The 19073-nt window shown below is 46.9% G+C and overlaps 1 protein-coding gene across 7 annotated transcripts in view; it reads right to left on the reverse strand.

The window, feature by feature from the left end:
• The window catches only part of RBM33 (RNA binding motif protein 33), a 138160-nt gene extending 120470 nt beyond the window's left edge, over positions 1-17690 (reverse strand). For 6 of the 7 annotated variants that reach the window (XM_058723675.1, XM_058723674.1, XM_058723681.1 and 3 more), the window contains exon 1: positions 17515-17690. In XM_058723675.1, coding sequence (XP_058579658.1) covers positions 17515-17557 — 43 coding nt within the window. In that variant the 5' untranslated portion in view covers positions 17558-17690. The remainder of the gene's footprint in view (positions 1-17514) is intronic. The other variant, XM_058723676.1, reaches the window with a different exon arrangement.
• Between the last annotated feature and the right edge of the window lie 1383 nt (positions 17691-19073).

Consider the following 19073-nt stretch of genomic DNA (forward strand, 5'->3'; position numbering starts at 1 on the left):
TCAAACTGTGGTCAGTTTTCTGTCAGGCTTCTGTGTTCGTTTTCCTTACTCCACCAGATTACATACTTCACGAAAACAGAGAGCATTCCCTAGCTACGACAACATGAACAAAGTCCCAACATTTTTTGTAAGTAAAAAGTTTTGTTCAAGGCTTTTTTTGCCATCAGTACACAGGAAAGGAATTAATAGTTACAATCACCCTTGGCAGATATTGCTAATTACAGCACCCAGTTCTGCTGAGGCCAGAAAACCCTTATGCCACACTAACAACAATCCCTTAGAAATCTTGTTAAAAAGCATACAATCCTTGGCCCCTCCCTGAATCTGATCCAGTGGGCTCTAGGAATTGTGATGACAGCTAGAGTCGGGAACCCCCTGCCCCAGTCAACCTCTATCCAGCAGAGAAGACACTCCAGAAGAAAATTTAACTGCCGTCTTGCTATGTAAGTACTTCCTGAAGTTAAATCCACGAAAATCAAAATTAGAAGCCTGGCTTATGCAAAAGTAATTAAAATAAATACTACTCCAAAGAAAAGACCCCCATAAAATGTCCGAGAAAACTGGCTATGAAATTATTCCAAAAGAAGGATTAGTTCAACCCATATCCTTCATCAACAATTATTTCTTGAGCACCTAATGTGTGTCTGGCATTGTTCTAAACACCTGGCATATGAGGTGTACAAAATTAAAATCTCCACCCTGTTGCGGCACCTGGGTGGCTCAGGTCATGATCTCACAGTTGGTGAGTTTGAGCCCCGCCTCAGGCCCTCTGCTGTCAGTGCAGAGCCTGTTTCATTCCTCTGTCCCCCTTCTCTCTGACCCCCCACCACTCGCATGAGCACGCACTCTCTCTCAAAAATAAAAATTAAAAAAAAAAAAAATCTCCACCCCACGTAGGTTACTGTCTAACAGGTAGAGGCAAATAAAAACCCCACGAACAAATATATATGGAAAACGAGGAGGAGGGGAGTGGAAGGTGTTAACCAGGCTGATTACGATTTTTTTTTTTTTCCAAGTGCAAAAAAGGTGGTTTTATTAAAGCACGAGGACAGGACCCATGGGCAGACAGAGCTGACTGATTACAATTTTAAAGCCCGAGTGGCCGAGTAGGTTAAGCCTCCAACTCTTGATTTCAGCTCAGCTCATAAGTTCACGGTCTGTGGGATCAAGCCCCACATCTGGCTCTGCACCAAAGCATGGAGCCTGCTTGGGCTCCCTCTGCCCCTCCCCCACCCAAGCACATGCAGGTGTGCTTTTCATCAAAATAAATTCTAAAAATCTTTTCAAGATTTAAAAAAATTAAATGTACATGGGGCGCATAGGTAATATAATCAATTTTAGAAATTAAACCAACGCATTTTAACAATATCGTTTGTAAGTTCACTTAAGAGAAACAATAAACCCATTACATGTTAACAGAACATATTCTTTTTAAGATTATTTTGAAAGAGAAAGAGAGAGATGGGGGGAGAGGGGGAGAGTGAGAGAGAGAGAGAGAGAGGGAGAGAGAGAGAGAGAATGAGTGGGGGAGGGGCAGAGAGAGTGGGAGAGAGAATCCCAGGCAGGCACTGCTGTCAGCACAGAGCCTGACCCGGAGCTCAATCTCAGGGTTCGTGAGATCATGACCTGAGCCAAAATCAAGAGTCAGACGCTTAACCGACTGAGCCATCCAATGTAATGTCTTGCAAATGTCTTGCAAATGCCCCCAATGTAACAGTCTTGCAAAACTCCTTAATATCTGTCTTTGGAGAAAACAGCTGGATTTTTACATCGGATTCTGCTTTCGGATCTCCTGCAATATTTGTTCTAATTGAAGTGTGTGAAAAAAATCCAACACCAAGTACATGTGAAGTTGCAAAAGAGAGTGTTAATCACGTTTTCAGAGAACTTCAGATAGTCTTGATACTCTACCAATATTCAACAAGTGGCAGTTTCTTAAAGCCTGTTTGCAGTGCAGAATCTGAAGCGTTATCAATGAACATTTCGTACTCTCCTCTATTAAAATGCACCGCTGTGTCTTGCATTGTTAATGTATCTTTTATCACGAGTGATTGTGTAACATCATTTTGAAAATACCGGTTCACTGGGGCGCCTGGGTGGCTCGGTCGGTTAAGCGGCTGACCTCGGCTCAGGTCATGATCTCGCGGTCCGCGAGTTCGAGCCCCGCGTCGGGCTCTGTGCTGACGGCTCAGAGCCTGGAGCCTGTTTCCGATTCTGTGTTTCCCTCTCTCTCTGCCCCTCCCTCCCCCGTTCATGCTCTGTCTCTCTCTCTCTGTCTCAAAAATAATAAACGTTAAAAAAAAAAAATTAAAAAAAAAAAAAAAAAGAAAGAAAATACCGGTTCACTGAGTTATCCAGTGCTTCCAAATCTGGACACCTTTCATCATTCAATATCAAAAATTAGATCTGTTATTAACAGCAGCACCACTGTCATCAGAAAAGTCTTCAAATATTGGCATGTTTTCAAGTTCACCACAGCAAACACAACTTTTCCAAAATTCTAGTTTTTGCCTGAAAGCTTGGATTTTCTCATTGACAATCAATACTGTCAGGTGCTTCTTTCCTTGAAGAGGGCAGGCTCACTTCATTTGCAAGCACACATCTGGCACATACTAAAGGCTGAATGATTATCATTGGCCAATTGTCTTTTCAAGTAAAACTGGTGTTTCGTGAAAAAAACAAAACAGTAATTAAACAGCTAATTCAGTTCTCAACACAACCAGACAAGTACCGTTCCCTGGGAGCCACAGACGGTATTAATAACAGAAGTGCCTTATACGTACTTCCCATTCCGTCTTAAACCAAAAAATAAATAAATAAATAAATAAATAAATAAATAAATAAATAAATAAATTATGGACTCGGGGTCAAGATTTAATAAAATAACGTCTACTACTTCATCAAGGGTCTAACTAAACAAAACTGTAATTTTTTTTTTCTGCGTGGCCTGACTTCCAACAGTTTGTGGCTGAGGCGACTGACTCGCCATTACTTCTGCAACATTGGTACAAATGTATAGCACTGTGAAGAGGGGACATCGGGTCTCCGTACTATCATGAACACAGCGCTCCCCGACACTCTAAGTTCATCTTGGGGACCCTCATGACTTTGAAAGCCGTTCCCATCCAATCAGTGAACATAGACCGTATGGAGAAGGACGCTCACCGAGGAATGTTTTATCCACAGGGGAAAAGTGGAAGTCACCAAAAGAAGACAGAGCCGACAGGTAAAAGTAAAATGACAGCCTTGAAACTGCACACTGGGCAGCAATAAGAACTGTAACTAGTACCGTTCTATTTCCTGACATGGAAAAATATCCACAGCAACACAGTGTGACAGAAAAAGCCCCACAACATCAGGTAGCGTAAGGCACCATTTTATACGTGAAAAGGCGCGTGCAGCTGTGTCTGCAAGGATGTGAGCAAAAGTGCGAGTAAGAGTCATCTTTCTGCGTGGAATCACAGACTGTCTTCTGTATCCTTCCTTACATTTTGACGAAACCTAGTTTCTTTCTTAGAGTAACAACTTGTCCTTACTAAAGTGATAACCCACTGGTTATAAAACTTCTTCCAATACCTAAAAGTACACAGATGGTTTAAAATCACCCCAAATTTCTCTGATCAGAAGTAACCATCACAACATCAAGTGGACATTACTCCAAATGTTCATGCACACATTTGAACATACAATGCACAAACTGAAACAGGATGGATGGTACGGGATGTCTTTAACAAAGTACGAAATTTCATACTATTTAAATTTATCAGAAAAAGCCACTCAAGTAAGAATCAATGGAATGACTGAAATTCAAGCAAAAATTTCTTCAATGCAGGAGATATTTTGAGGGTAATTGCCAGCCCTCCCCAGCCCCCCAAAAATACACACAGCATGACAGGCGCCAAGGAGAGTGAAGCCTGGTGTCACGCACTAGGCAACAACCGACAGAAAGGCTGAGCGATGCCCAGATTTCCGACAAGCAGGCGGACATACAGGGGAAATGGCACACGGGCTGAAAAGTGCTGGGCAAGCCCAGGAGAGCACGAGTAGTTCGAGGTCAGTACGTCTGAAACACCATTCACTGAGAGAAGCAGCAGGAAAAATAAATGCTGAGAAGGTGGATTTGGGGCATTACTGAAGAATCGACGTGAGAAATCTACACTCAACACGCAACATGACTGCAGCTTGGAAAGATTATCTGGCAACAACAAAGAAGCAATGACTGAAGAGACAGAAGATAAACAATGGCCTGGGGCGCCTGGGTGGCGCAGTCGGTTAAGCATCCGACTTCAGCCAGGTCACGATCTCGCGGTCCTGGAGTTCGAGCCCCCGCGTCGGGCTCTGGGCTGATGGCTCAGAGCCTGGAGCCTGTTTCCGATTCTGTGTCTCCCTCTCTCTCTGCCCCTCCCCCATTCATGCTGTGTCTCTCTCTGTCCCAAAAATAAATAAAAAACGTTGAAAAAAAAAAATTAAAAAAAAAAAAAAAAAAAAAAACAATGGCCTGAACGACACAGAATTGCAAACCAAGAAGTAAGGGAAAAGTCCTGGTTAGCATCACAGGAGAGAAGAGGTGGGAGAATAAGACAATGACTAACCAGAATCTGTCCGAGTCCAGGTCCTGTGGACCAAATGACAGGGACAGAAGAGAAGTCAAAGAAAACATCAGGATTCTGAATCCAGAGTATTAGTGGGATGTGAACTGACTGGTAAATGTGCCGGTTTATTTTGGGAGTGGGACGAGGAGAAGGTAAGGAGTTCAGTCTTTAAAATGCTGCATGGGTGGGGCGCCTGGGTGGCTCAGTCGGTTGGGCAGCCGACTTCGGCTCAGGTCATGATCTTGCGGTCTGTGGGTTCGAGCCCCGCGTCGAGCTCTGTGCTGACAGCTCAGAGCCTGGAGCCTGCTTCGGATACTGTGCCTCCGTCTCTCTGCCCCTCCCCGACTTGTGCTCTGTCTCTATCAAAAATAAATAAAATGTAAAAAAATAAAAAAATTTAAATGCTGCATGGGTGCCATTACACCCCAGCCCTCCTTTGTAATTACTAAAAGGAAGTCTGACTTGCTGAGCGTACAGGACTGAGACGCCTCTGACTCTCAGACACTATGTGAAGGCTGAACGATCCCATTCCATTCTGATCCTAATTATCCGGAGTTAGCACACAGGTAAGGGCTCAGTCTCACAAGATTGCCCAGCTGCAAATGGGATGCCCAGGCTACCCCACACATCTGTTGCCCAACTACAAATTCAGAGGGTCCCACAATCACCCTTCCCCTAAGTTAAGTAATTCAACTGAACAACTTACAGAACTTCCATCACAGAACCCAGGAACACCTGGTACTTACTACGACAGTTTAAAGGATAAAAACGAACAGTGGGATTAAGGACAAGGCTGGGAAGGGTTCAAGTGCAAAAGCCTCTGTCCGCACAGTAAGGGTATGCCACGTCCCCAGCACGGGGATGTGGGAAGCTATCCCAAATGTCTTCACGGAGGGATTTCTATGGAGGTCTCATTACACAGGCATGACTTAAACCACTGACCAATGATGACTGACTCGACATCCACTCCTTCTCCTACCTCTCAGGAAATGAGGTTGAGGCTGAAAATTCTAACCCTTTAAATATGGTGGTTTTTTTCTGGCAACCGGCCCCCATCCTGAAACTAGGTAGGGTCCCCCCACCCCCAACAGCGAGTCATTTGTTAGCATACAGAAGACAATAAATTCAAAGGGTTTTCAGGGCTGTGTGCCAGGAACAAAATCCAAATATCGTATTTCTTTTTTATCACAAACACGGTGGCACCTACAAAGTCCTGCCCGCCAGAACCTCATAATGTGACCTTATTTAGAAATAGGACCATTACAGGGGCACCTGGTGGCTCAGTCAGTTAAGTGTCCGACTTCAGCTCAGGTCATGATCTTGGGAGTTTGTGAGTTCGAGCCCCCGCGTCGGGCTCCCTGCTGTCAGCGCAGAGCTCGCTTCAGATCCTCTGCCTCTTCCCTAGAGTTCTCTCTCTCTCCCCAAAATAAATAAGCATTAAAAGAAAAAAGAAAAGAAAAGAAATAGGATCATTACAGATAGAAGTGTTAAGGTGAGGTCACACTGGGTTAGGATGGGCCCTAACTCCCACGACTGGTGTGGCGATTCCCCTTCTCAGTACACGTACCAGAGAAGCGTCTCGGTTTACACACAAGAGACTGCAAACACAAGTCCGAAGAGAGATCTACACACCCACGTCCGCGGCGGCACTCTCCACAATAACCAAAGGGTGGAAGCAACCTAAGCGTCCATCGCTGCGTAAATGGATAAATGGGGTCTGGCCACACAATGGAATATTATTTAGTCTTAGAAAGGAAATTCTACACCTGCTACAACACGCATGAACCCTGACAACATCACGCGACATCAAGTAAGCCACCCACAAAAAGACAAATGCCGTCTGACGCCTACACAAGGTCCCGAAAGTGGTCGGATTAATACAGACAGAAGTCGAACGGTGGGCACCAGGGGGTAGAGGACGGGAATGGGGAGGAGCGTTCCACAGGACGGAGGGAGTAAGGAGGTGGCACAGGCATGAAGCACAACTGGCCGTGATTCCACACTGCCGTAACTAGATGATGGACGCAGAAGAACTACGCAATTATTTTTCAGTTGAAATTTTTTCCGTAATAAGTCTCTTAAAGTAAGAGAAATTTTAAAGTGAACTATGAATAACTTTCCACTTCTGACAGAGACTCAAACGTCTGACCGCCTCCTCTGTTGAGGAGCGCGTGGGAACGGGCTGGTGGCGGCGGGGTGCCACGGCGCAGACGCCACGCAAAACGGTCGACATGCATCCACCTCTGTTTCCTCACTTGCTCGGCAAGGGGCCTCGCTCTGACCAGGCTAAACCAAAGGCACGCTAGAAAAAGTACGAAATGACATATGCACAGACTAACCTTTGTGGCATAAAATGAATACTACGTACTGGTCGTGAATACGTGTACGTAGGTATATCTACTAACTTAATACCTCACCATTGATACGGAAAGAAATATGTATGGGAAATACACCAGATTCCTGATGGTGTGCGTGACTGTGGAGAGACAGGAGACGACAAAGTATAAAGGGGGCCTTATCCGTAATAAGGTCGTTCATTTAAAATACAAACCTGATGCAAATGCGACCAAATGTTAAGTGCTCATCCAGCTGTGAGGTTAACAGGTTCGTCACGCTATTCTCTACAGTTTACTGTGTTAAATGGCTTCTCCCAGCACGAAGATCGACAGAAGTCAAAGGACTGAGACACTATTGCTTTATACAGGTATAGACTCGCCCTCAAGAAGATGTGGCCACGTATGCACAAACATGGAACAGATGCCCGAAGGGGACTATTTAAAATAGAGAAAAAGTTTGTTTTTCTCAGTGGAGGAGGGCAAAGTGACCATGAGCAGGTGTGTATCGTGGAAGAGGAAAAGGGATCAAACACGAGGATGAAAAGGGGGGAAGTTACGAACAGTGACGTCCCAAAGGGCACACTGCTGGGAATCCCGGCCCTAGCGTAAATCCATGTGAGCACGGGGGAAAGAAGTCTGGGGTTGAAAAGGCAGGTGGAGGCCTCTTTTTCTGGAGAAAGCAATCTCATCCCGACACCAAGGAAACAGAAAAAGACCAAAAACAAACAAAAAAAACTGTAAGTACTGCAGTGAGATTACAGCTACAGCAACAGAAGTGGGAAACAACTAGAATTCCCAAAAGGAAGTAAACACAACTCTCGGTGTTGGGTCAATGTGCTCGGACAAAGGCATGCGAAGCAAAGGAAAGACCACACCTAATGCAGTACCTTTAGAATACGTGCAGCCCCTTTCTTTAAAGTTCCGGTTTGTACCTATCACAGTGAACAGAACCAAGAGAACAAATTGTGTCCACATTCATCCGGTTTTGAAGCAAGAACAATGCATCCCTGAAGACCCCAGGGGAAAATTAACTTTGCAGGACCAGAGTGGTCAATGCCCTCACCAGGAGACTCTCCTTACCCAAATATCTTGTTAGGGGCGCCTGGGTGGCTCAGTCGGTCAAGCGTCCGACTTCGGCTCAGGTCATGATCTCACGGTTTGTGAGTTGGAGCCCCACATCGGGCTCTGTGCTGACAGCTCAGAGCCTGGAGCCTGGAGCCTGCTTCGGATTCTGTGTCTCTCTTTCACTCCAGCTCATGCTGTCTCTCTCTCTCTCTCTCTCAAAAATAAATAAAACATTAAAAAAAATTTAATTAAACATCCTGCTGGATATTCTATTTTCATAAGGGAGTCACTTTTTCTTAGAGCAAGGCTATAGGTATCTGCCGGAATTTTTTATAATTTTCAATTACATAGCAATGAGAGGTCTATAATTAACCCAACTCTCTTGCTTAGCATTCTAACTATTTCCTCTTTTCCAGGAACCTGGGACTTGGATTATAAACAGTACAGAACATTAGCTTGAACAGGGTTCTAGCCAACTGCCTAGTCCAAGGGTCAGCAAATTCCAGTCCACAGGCCAAGTACGGTCGGTCTGCCACCCCTCTCTGTCCAAATGTGGCTGCTGCCTGTTTATACAAGCAAGCTTTTATTGAAACAGTGTACGCCAATTCAATTACATATTGTTCAGAGCTGCTTTCAGGCTACAAGGGCAAAACAGAGTAAATGCAACAGAAGCCATGTGATCTGCAAAGCCTAAGATACTTACCACTGGCCCTTTGCAGACAAAATTTGCCAATCTTTGCCCTAGTCCAAAGGTTCTCAACCTTCTTCCTTTTGCTTCAGCACCATTCTCATGTATGATATGTTCATGTTCTAAATCACTAACAGTGAAAATTCTGTATTTTACAGGTGAGTAAATTTAGACCCTTTATTTGAGCCATCTAGGAAGAACAATCAGGGAAACGTTCAAGAACTTTGAGGGGCACCTGGGTGGCTCAGTCGGTTAAGCTTCCGACTCCTGATCTCAGCTCAGGTCTGGATGTCAGGGTCCTGAGTACAAGCCCGGCACTGGGCTCCATGCTGGACACGAAACCTACTGAAAGGGGGGACGGGGGGAAGAACTTTGAAAGTGAGCATGTTAGCCCTACAGAGTAAAACTACCAAACTGAGCAACCAAGCAAAATAATCAGACAGAGCCTCTATGCCATGTTGCTTGAAAAATAATTTGTAGTCATCGTTTTAAAGATCTCTCACCTATATGGGCCTCTGGACAGGCTCTCCCTGAAATGAACTTTGTACTCTGTTTACGTGCAGTGCGCACTGGCCATTTGTCTGCCTGTCCTGCAACTGAATTTCTTCCTGAGTCTGGAAGTCAATCACACTAGGAGTCCCAATAGAAGACAGGGCTCTGCCTCCCCAAGCTACAAAAGCTAGAGCCTCGATTCTCTGCCATCCTGGGCAGCCTGGAGGAGGGCCAGCGGTCTGAGCTCAGCCAACCGATGTCCCCACCACGACTTAGGAATGTGAAGGAAATCACACCCTATTTCTTTTCCCAAAAGTCTATACCCTCCTTTTAAAAAGTTAAACTTTCTAAACTGGCAAAGATCAGTTGCTAAATAGGTGAAACTTAAGGGAAGAAACGTCAAAGGAAAGGAGAAAGCTCCCCCCCCTCCCCTGGCCAGTCCCTTTTCTGCCTTCCACAGACACAAGCAACTGCTGTGCAGACTGTGGTCCCCACACTCCACAAAGGTGCAGGGGAAATGTAGGAGTGCCCTCCCCGAGCCTCTGTTCGTGAGCTTGGACTGCGCGAGGCGAGGCGCCCACAGGAAGCCCGAGTCCCAATTAGCTTCACAGCCATTCTCAGGAGTTATTCTCAGGAGGCAGAGGCAGAACACACACACACACGGCAGACGGGAGGCCGTCAGACGACGAGTGAGCTCTAGAAAACCACGTTGTTGCCCCTGGGCTCACAGGAGCTGTCACAGTCGGTGGTGGCTTCTTAAGGATCGATACCGCCCAAAGTCAGTACCTGCAGCAGAGCCGACTGAGAAGGCCCATGAGGTTCCCCAAGACTCTGCGGGGTCACAAGACTGCCAGGCAAGCTCCTCACAACTAGGCTGAGATCACTAGAAAAGTGTTCCCAGCCGTGGCACCTGCACCTTTCCAACCACTGTGGAAGCATCTAATTCCTGTATTAAAACCCTTCATACTTGGGACACTTAGCACAGCTTCTGTTCCGACTCACTGATAAAACTCAAATCATCCCAGCACTACAGAAGGGCTGAACACAGGATTCATTTTACTTCAATGAGCTCGCATTTTTACACTTGTCTTCTCCTTCAATCCAACCGCAAATCCTCCTTTTACAGATGTGAAAAACAAGACTAGCCAAAGTTAGTGAACCACAAAGCCAGATTTAAACTCAAGTCTACCAAACACCAAGTACAGCACTCTTCAATTTACTGAGGAAGCAGCTATAGCAGCATACCCTCCGATTCCCTATATGAAAATATTAAAGGGGGGGGGGGGGGTGCCCCTTGGGTGGCTCAGTCAGTTAAGCGTCTGACTCTTGATCTCCGCTCCGGTCACGATCTCACGGTTTGTGAGCTCAAGCCATGCACGGGGCTCTGTGTTGACAGCATGGAGCCTGCTTGGGATTCTCTCTCTCTCCCTCTTTCCGCTCCTTCTCTGCTCATGTGTATGCTCACACACTCTCTCTCTCGCTCAGAATAAATAAACTTTAAAAAATATATTAAAGGGCAACTATGACTTCGTTGACGTTTAGGTAGGAAGGTCACTTACTTTATGGAACGCAGTACATCGCACAGGCAGAATCACTCAGGCACAGGCTGCAATCTGGTGGTCTACAAGACACATGCTCTCTGATTTACATGATCTCTTCTTAGTTGACTTAGTTGTTAACATTTTAAAAATGGAATCACAGGTAAGTATTAGAGTTCCATCTTCTTTCAAAAAAGAGGAGAAAATATCAAAAGATGGCAAATAGTGGACCCACATTTAGCGATAGCTAAAGCAGCTAAAGATAAACAGCATCTGGGGGTGCCTGAGTGGGTTAAGCGTCAGACTTCGGCTCAGGTCATGATCCCGCAGTTCATGAGTTCGAGCCCCACATCAAGCTCTGTGCTGACAGCTCAGAGCCTGGAGCCTGCTTCGGATTCTGTGTCTCCCTCTGTCTCTCCGCCCCTCCCCTGCTCATTCTTGTTTTCTCTCACTCTCTCAAAAATAGATAAAACATTTTTAAAAATTAAAAAAACAAAAAAAATACAAATAAAAAAGATAAACAGCATCTGGCGGAACAGAACAAAATTCCTACGTCGGTAAGTAACTGACGAAGTAGCTGTAGACACGGGGCATCCCTGGAGCAAAGCGCCACCAGCAACTGTGAGCCTGCTGAGGCCCCAGAACCGCCCTGACCGCTGTGCTTCTCCCGTCCTAGGCATCTATCCCTCCACCTCACTCTATGAACTACCAAAGTGCCTATCCTCACAAAAGCATCTCCATGAACTGTCTTGTTATTCTTATGTTTTGTATATAACTGAAGTATCAAAAACCAGTAATAAGTTTCAGTTAAATGAGAAAAGGAGAAATGATAGGGAGAAATATATAAGAAAATTTCCCAAAACTGAAGATTCCCAGACTAAAGTGTCCCCCAAATGCAAAGCACAATAAAAAGATATTTGCTGATGAAATTTGAGAACACTGAGGAGTAACTGTTAAAATCTTCCAGGGAGAGAAAAAGGTCCCATACAAAGGAATCAGAATGCCATCACTTTCAACAGCAGAACTGGAAGCCAGGAAAACACAGCAACACCACCAAAAATCTAAGGAAAATGAATTCAAATCTAGAATTCTAGGCCTAACCAGATCATCAATCAAGTATAAAAACAAAGTAAAAATCTGTTTGGGCAAGCCTGAGTCAAAAAATTTAGCTTTACCACACTAGAAATGGGAGTGTTGAACCCTACACTAATTCATTTGAAAACATAAAGAAGTACTTTGCCAGAAAAATCTACCAAAACTGACCCACAGAGGGGCACCTAGCTGGCTCAGACAGAAGGGTATGCAAGTCTTGATCTCACTGTAGGGAGTTCAAGCCCCATGATGAGTGTAAAGATTACTTATGTAAATAAACTCAAAAAAAATGACCCAGAGACTTTTAAAATGCGAAAGAGACCAATGATAGAAGTGAAAAAGAGGTACCAGACCCCAATGGCTTTGCAAACAGAGTTCTTCAACATTTAATACAAAGGTTTTTCATTATGTCCCAGAAAACTTCTCAACTCGTTCTAGGAAATCAGCATTTCATGAAAGAAAGAAAGAAAGAAAGAAAGAAAGAAAGAAAGAAAGAAAGAAGGAAAGAAAGAAAGAAAGAAAGAAACAGGATAGCACCAATGCATACACAAAGGAAGAAAACTATAAGCCAATCTTTCTTATGCTCGTACATAAACCCTAAAATGAAATCCAACCATATATTAAAAAGAACAAAACACACGGGTTTTGAGCCCAAGAATGCAAGGTTGGTTCAACACTAGAAATCTACCAACATAATACATTAAGAGATTAAAGAAAGGACCTCACAGATCACCTCAATAGATAACGAAAAAGCATTTGATGAAAATTAAAAGACTCAAAAAACAAACTTCTTCACTTAAAAAAACAGTATCACAAACCTACAGTATACATATCTAATGGCAAAACATTAAAAAGAACACTCTTTAAAACCCAGAACAAGCTCACAAGACAGAGAAGCCTGTCACCACCCGCACTCTTCAACATCATACTGGAGGGCTTAGTGATGAGTGCCTCTGAGACAAGACAAGAAATGAGAGCTATAAATATTAGAACAAAAGACACTGCAGAAATGACAGTCTAGCTAGAAAATCTAAAGTACCAAACTGGTAAAACAAGATTCAAAAAACCAGGTGTGTACTATTCAATTAGATCTTAAATGTTTTATTTTATTTTTGAGAAAGCACAAGTAGGGGAGGGGCAAAGAGAGAGGAACAGAGGATCTGAAGCAGGCTCTGCACCGACAGCAGAGAGCTCAACGTGGAGCTTGAACTCACAAACCACGAGATCATGACCTGAGTCAAAGTGGGACACTCAACGGACTGAGCCACCAGGTGCCCCTTCAATTCATTTTTAAAAAGCTTTTCTACAGATCAATATCAAATGTGAGAATAGGATTAAAAACTACACCATCTGGGGTGCCCGGGTGGCTCAGTCGGTTGGGCGTCCGACTTCGGCTCAGGTCATGATCTCACGGTCCGTGAGTTCGAGCCCCGCGTCGGGCTCTGTGCTGACAGCTCGGAGCCCGGAGCCTGTTTCGGATTCTGTGTCTCCCTCTCTCTCTGCCCCTCCCCCATTCATGCTCTGTCTCCCTCTGTCTCAAAAATAAATAAACGTTAAAAAAAAAAATTTTTTAAACTACACCATCTTAGGGGCACCTGGGTGGCTTAGTCAGTTAAGCGTTCCACTTCGGCTCAGGTCGTGATCTCACGGTTTATGAGTTCCAACCCTGTGCCGGGCTCTGTGCTGACAGCTCAGAGCCTGGAGCCTGCTTTGGATTCTGTGTCTCCCTCTCTCTCTCTTCCCCTCCCCCACTCACACTGTCTCTCTCTCTCTCTCTCAAAAATAAACATTTTTAAAAAAAATTTTTTTAAGTACACCATCCACAGTGACAAATACAAAATATCTACGAACAAAACTAACAAGAAATGTGAAAGAACTATATAAAGAAAATTTTACTTAATGTAAGTTCCATAGGGGAAGGGACCTCTGGTTTATTCACTATGTACCCCAGCCTCTTAGATCAGTGCCCGGCACAGGAGCAGGTACTCAATAAACATTTGGCAGATGACTAACAGACAAAAAAGAACAGCTTGACAGAGACACTCTTGTTGCTGGATGAAAGAACCCATACTGTAAAAATACCAATCATTCTCAAATTATGTAAATAAACTCAACACAACCTAAATAAGAATTCTAGTAGAATTCTTTACAGAATGTGATTGATGATTCTGAAGTACATTTTTTTTTTTTAATTTTTTTTTTTTCAACGTTTTTTAATTTTTATTTTTGGGACAGAGAGAGACAGAGCATGAACGGGGGAGGGGCAGAGAGAGAGGGAGACACAGAATCGGAAACAGGCTCCAGGCTCCGAGCCATCAGCCCAGAGCCTGACGCGGGGCTCGAACTCACGGACCGCGAGATCGTGACCTGGCTGAAGTCGGACGCTTAACCGACTGCGCCACCCAGGCGCCCCGTACATTTTTTTTTTTAATGCACAGAGCTAATCATATGGGATTAGCTGGAAAAGAATATGCCATCATGGGGGTGCCAGGGTGGCTCAGTCGGTTAAGCATCTGACTCTTGATTTCGGCTCAGGTCATGATCTCACGGTTTTTGAGTTCAAGCCCTGCAACGGGCTCTGGGCTGATGGCACAGAGCCTGCTTGGGATTCTCTCTCTCTCTCTCTCTCTCTCTCTCTCTCTCCCTGTCTATCCCTCCCCAACTCATGCGCGCGCGCGCTCTCTCTCTCTCAAAAAATAAACATTAAAAAAATTTTTTGAAATATGCCAACATATATACATAACACACACAGAAAGACATGCACATATATTCACACACACAATGAAATAATTCCAAAAAACTGTTCATGGTAACTTCTTAAAAAGGTGGAAAAGACAGAGAAGAAGTCAACAAATCATATTAGAACTGTTATAGGCCCCAAAATCACACGACACTCAAAATAAAACAACTCCATATGGAATAGAAGCTAAATATAAAAAAAAAAAAGCCCAGAAGCATCAAATGGTAAAAACATAGAGGAACTCTTAGCATAGAAACAGATTTACAAAAAGAAAAAAAAATACTTATAAAAGAATAAGTGATATATTTCACAAAGTAAAACTTTAAGTTCCATATAGTAAAACACTTAAAACAAATTTATTTATAGGGCAAGCACAATTTTAAAAAAGGGTTACTAATCCTCTGATACAATACACAAAGAATGAGAAATCTACAATAAGGAGAAGAGGTCAACCACCCACTTTAAAAAAAGGTGACTGAGGGTCAGTTAGGCATCAGACCTCGGCTCAGGTCATCTCTCCAGTTTGCAAGTTCAAGCCCCCATCAGGCTCTCTACCGTCAGCACAGAGCCTGCTTCGGATCCTCTGTGCCCCTCTCTCTGCCCCTCCCCCGCTGGTTCTGGTTCTCTCTCTCAGAACAAATAAATCTATAACATGACTTAAAAAAACAAGCAGCAGATTATGTAAACAAGCAATTCACAGAGAAATAGCACATGAAAAGATGTCTAACTTCTCTGGAGATCAGAAAAACAGAAATACAGATTACAACATCGAGGCTCTTTTTCTGTCCCAAGATGATCCAGAATTAAAGAGATCCTTAGGGTATGGGAAACGGGATACTCCCACACACTACTGAGGGAAGTTAAGGGCAACTCGCAGCAGCTACCAAAATTGTAAATACATGTAATTGCAACACAGTACTTCCACTTTTAGAGCGATCCGTCCCCCAGAAATATTTGCATAGGCACACTAAGTTGTGTCCACACACGTTCAGCACGGTATTTGCTAGTGGCGAGAAAGCTGAACTGACTGGAATGCCCATCGATAGGCAAATGATCAGTGGTGGATCCATAAAACTCTCACCTACTGACATGGGAAGATGCCCAGGACCTGCTTTTAAGTGAACAAAGCAAACTGCAGACTACTAGAATTCTACTCATACCATAAAAGGGCACAGGAGGGTTCGCGAGGAAAACATCTCATTACTTCACTCGCCGTCAAGTTATGTGGCACGTATACAACGTGCCAGCAACTTGGAGCACATGGCTCGTGAAAAAGACAGCATTCCCGTCTTAATGGGACCTATAGGCTTCTTTTTGCAAAAAGACCAAATAAATAACCAACCGGGCTAAACGTTCTGAAGCAAACAAGGCTGCCAAGAATAAAAGGCAGGGAGGCTCGGAGGCAGGAGCTGGACCTACTTCACGTAAGGAGGGCATCCTGGGAGCCTGAGACCCGGAGCGCGAGGGCCGGAGCAGTGCAACCCGAGGGGACCTGGAGGACCGCACTCAGCCTGTGTGCGGAGGCCGCAGGAGCCAAGTCACACGCAACTCAGAACCCTCGTAAGGGCTGTGGCTAAAGCCTCGGAGGGAAACGGGGTGGCCCTGACAAAACGGAAGGAAAAACTCCAGAACCTCAAGGTAAAGCCTACCTACTCCTCTAAAACAGCAAGTCTCGACCTTTCGAGACCCAAGTTCATCCCGGGCGCTGAAATGCTTTGATTCACGGCGACTGTATTCGTAGGTATCGACTCTCTCAGGACCTAAGGATCACTTGAAAGGACACGCCCGCACACAGAGCAGCAGCCACCTCTGCAACGCCTTCACACACCACACCGCCTCGGCAAAACGCCCCTGTGCGCGAGAGAACACGCAGATAACGGGTGGCATCGTTCGCGAAAGGGCCTCTGACCCAGGAGCCCCCGGGCGACGCTTCCAGAACGATACAAAACACAAGACTGTGACCCCGGAAAGTAACCGAGCAAGGAAGGAACACCCTACCTACCCTGTACCTCCACATTTTAACTCGAGCGCCCCGGCCCTAACAGGCACGACATGTCTTTACCTTCCAGAAAAGCGGCACGTACCAAGCCCCCCTGCCCCAAGTGACATTTCTGTGCTTAGTCTCTCTCGGCGGGTTTTTTGCACCCTGCCACGCAAATGTCTCAATGCTTGGACCAAAGTTCTAAGCAGGACACTGCAGCGTAGTCGTAAGCAGGCGGTACTAAGAAATGCCTCCAGGGAATACGCTGGAAGGATGTTTCAACGAGTATCAAATGCTTTTACTGATTCCACTTTACCGTCTATGGGTTTCCTTCACCGAAGCTTTCGAGCGATAATTAAGAAGTCACTTGCAAGTACTTTTCCTTATTAAAAAAAAAAAAAGAAAAAAAAAAAAAAGAAAAAGAAAAAGCCTCGGCCCACAAATTGTGATTTCACCTGGAATTTGTCAGGCGCCCTGTCAAAACCACTGATGCTTGCGAAACAGGAGGAAACCGCCCAAAGGAACTGATCCGGTATCTACACCTTTCTTGCCCGGCTGGATCTCGGTCAAACGCGGACGACGCGCTAGCAAGCGTTCATTGGGCCACGGAGAGGTGCACGTAGCCGACCCGCGAGACGGGGTCACTCCTCTGCAACCCCCGGTTTCTGAAACGCCGCACTGCCCCACGCTCCCGCACAATGGGGGCCACCCTCAGCGGCGCCTCTGCACCGGGCCTGAAACCCACCCCGGCCCGCCAGCAGAGCCCCTCCGGCGACGAGCCCGGCTCCCCGGCACGGCAGTCCGAGCGGCTCGCGGCCCCGGCAGGCCAGCCTCGCCGGCCGAGGCCCGCAGCTGCGTGCAGGCTCGACGGCGGAAGCCGCGGCACCGAGGCTCGCGGGCCCCCACGGCGCGTCGAGCGACGCGGGAGGCACGACTACGCGGGTTGAGGGAGGCCCGGCCCGTCCTCCCCGCGCGGGGCGCCCCACGTACCTCCGGCGCCGGCTCCTCCGCCGGCTCCCAGGGCGGCCGCCATGGTGCTCGTGGGCCCGGCCTTCGGGGTCGCCCCGCCAAGCCAGGCGGTGGGCCGCCGGCCGGCCGGGGCCCGGGGACGTGCGGCGGGGGGGGCGGGGGGGCGGCGGGCCGGGACCGGGGAGGGGGCGAGACGGCCGGCGGTCTCGGCCACTCCGGCCCGGCTCCTCCGCAGGAAGAAAACAACAGACTATCGCAACATGGCCGCCGGCCCGCCCGCCGCCGCGGTGCACGCCGGGATGATGGCGACCAGCAGGGCGGGCGCGGGCCGCCTCCGCGGCGCGGCGGCTCCGGGACGCCTGCAGGAACGCAGGCCGAGCGCGGAGGGCGAGCCGGCGGGCGGCCGCCGCGCTCGGCCCCTGCAGCCGCAGAGTTTGCAGCGGCGGCGGGGGCGGTTGCCGGCCGTAGTCCCCTCCCGGGTTCTGTCGTACGACACTTTGCAGCAGTTGGCGCGGCGCTTTCCGGCCGGCGGCCCGCGGGCCGGTGGGCGGGGCTGGCCGCGCCGTCAAGGCCGGGCCGGGCAGGGGCGGGGCTTGCTCGGAGAGGCTGGCTGGAGCTGACCCAGAGCAGGCGAGCAGTCGGAGCCCGGGTCCGGAGGCCGGCTGCGGGTGCTCCCCGGACGCGCTGGGCGCCCGGGCCCGAGGTCCGCGGGAGATTGCGCTCCTGGAGCAGCGAAAACGGCCGGAAAACGAGGTGCCGTGAATGATATCAAGGAAGGGGCGTAGGGCTTCGGGAGCCTCGTCTGCTTGTCAGCAGATGGGGGATGGGGGAGACGTGGGTGTAATGGGGTCGTGAAGTACCCACGAGCTGCAAACGTCGATTCGTTGACGGTGAAGGTGAGGGTATGGGGAAAGGAAGGAAAGGGCCATGGAGTAGAAAGAAGGCTGGGCAGAGGCTCAGAGATGTCAGATGACTTCCTAGGGACGGAGGATTGCCAGCAGTGTGTGCGGCCGCGAGCGTCCTGGGGGAGACGGGTGCTCAAGAAGCAATCAGCTGCAAAGGGGAACAAGGGTCAGATGCAATGAGGACTTTGGGACATTTTCCTGAAGCTGTAGGGAGTATGGACAGATTTTAACAACAGAAGTGACATGACAAAATTTGTGTTTTAGGAAGATGGCTCTGACAGCAAGAAAGCGGATGGGCAGCGTGGAGAGGTAAGAAACCGGGTGCTGTGACCCATTAGTAAACAGCCGCCACGGTCCATGCTGGAGGTGGCTTCCCAGATGGGAACAGAGGTGGGCATGTGACAAAACGTTAGTAATAGACTACATTAACCATAAAATTCTTTCAACTTTATATACGTTTTGAAGTTTTTCATGATAAATTGTTTGAAAAAATAAACTTTACTGGATTAGTAATTAATGCCACAGATACTCATCTGAAAGAGAAAAAACGAAAAACAATTTTTAAAAGTTACTTTGATTCAGCTGCGTGTAATCACTGCAAAGAAATGATAGCGAGCATTGTAAGCAACCTGGAATAACTAAGTCTCCAATCAGAAAGCACATCAGCACATCCAG

This window comes from Neofelis nebulosa, chromosome 4, assembly GCF_028018385.1.
Source record: "Neofelis nebulosa isolate mNeoNeb1 chromosome 4, mNeoNeb1.pri, whole genome shotgun sequence".
Classification (NCBI taxonomy): Eukaryota; Metazoa; Chordata; class Mammalia; order Carnivora; family Felidae; genus Neofelis; species Neofelis nebulosa.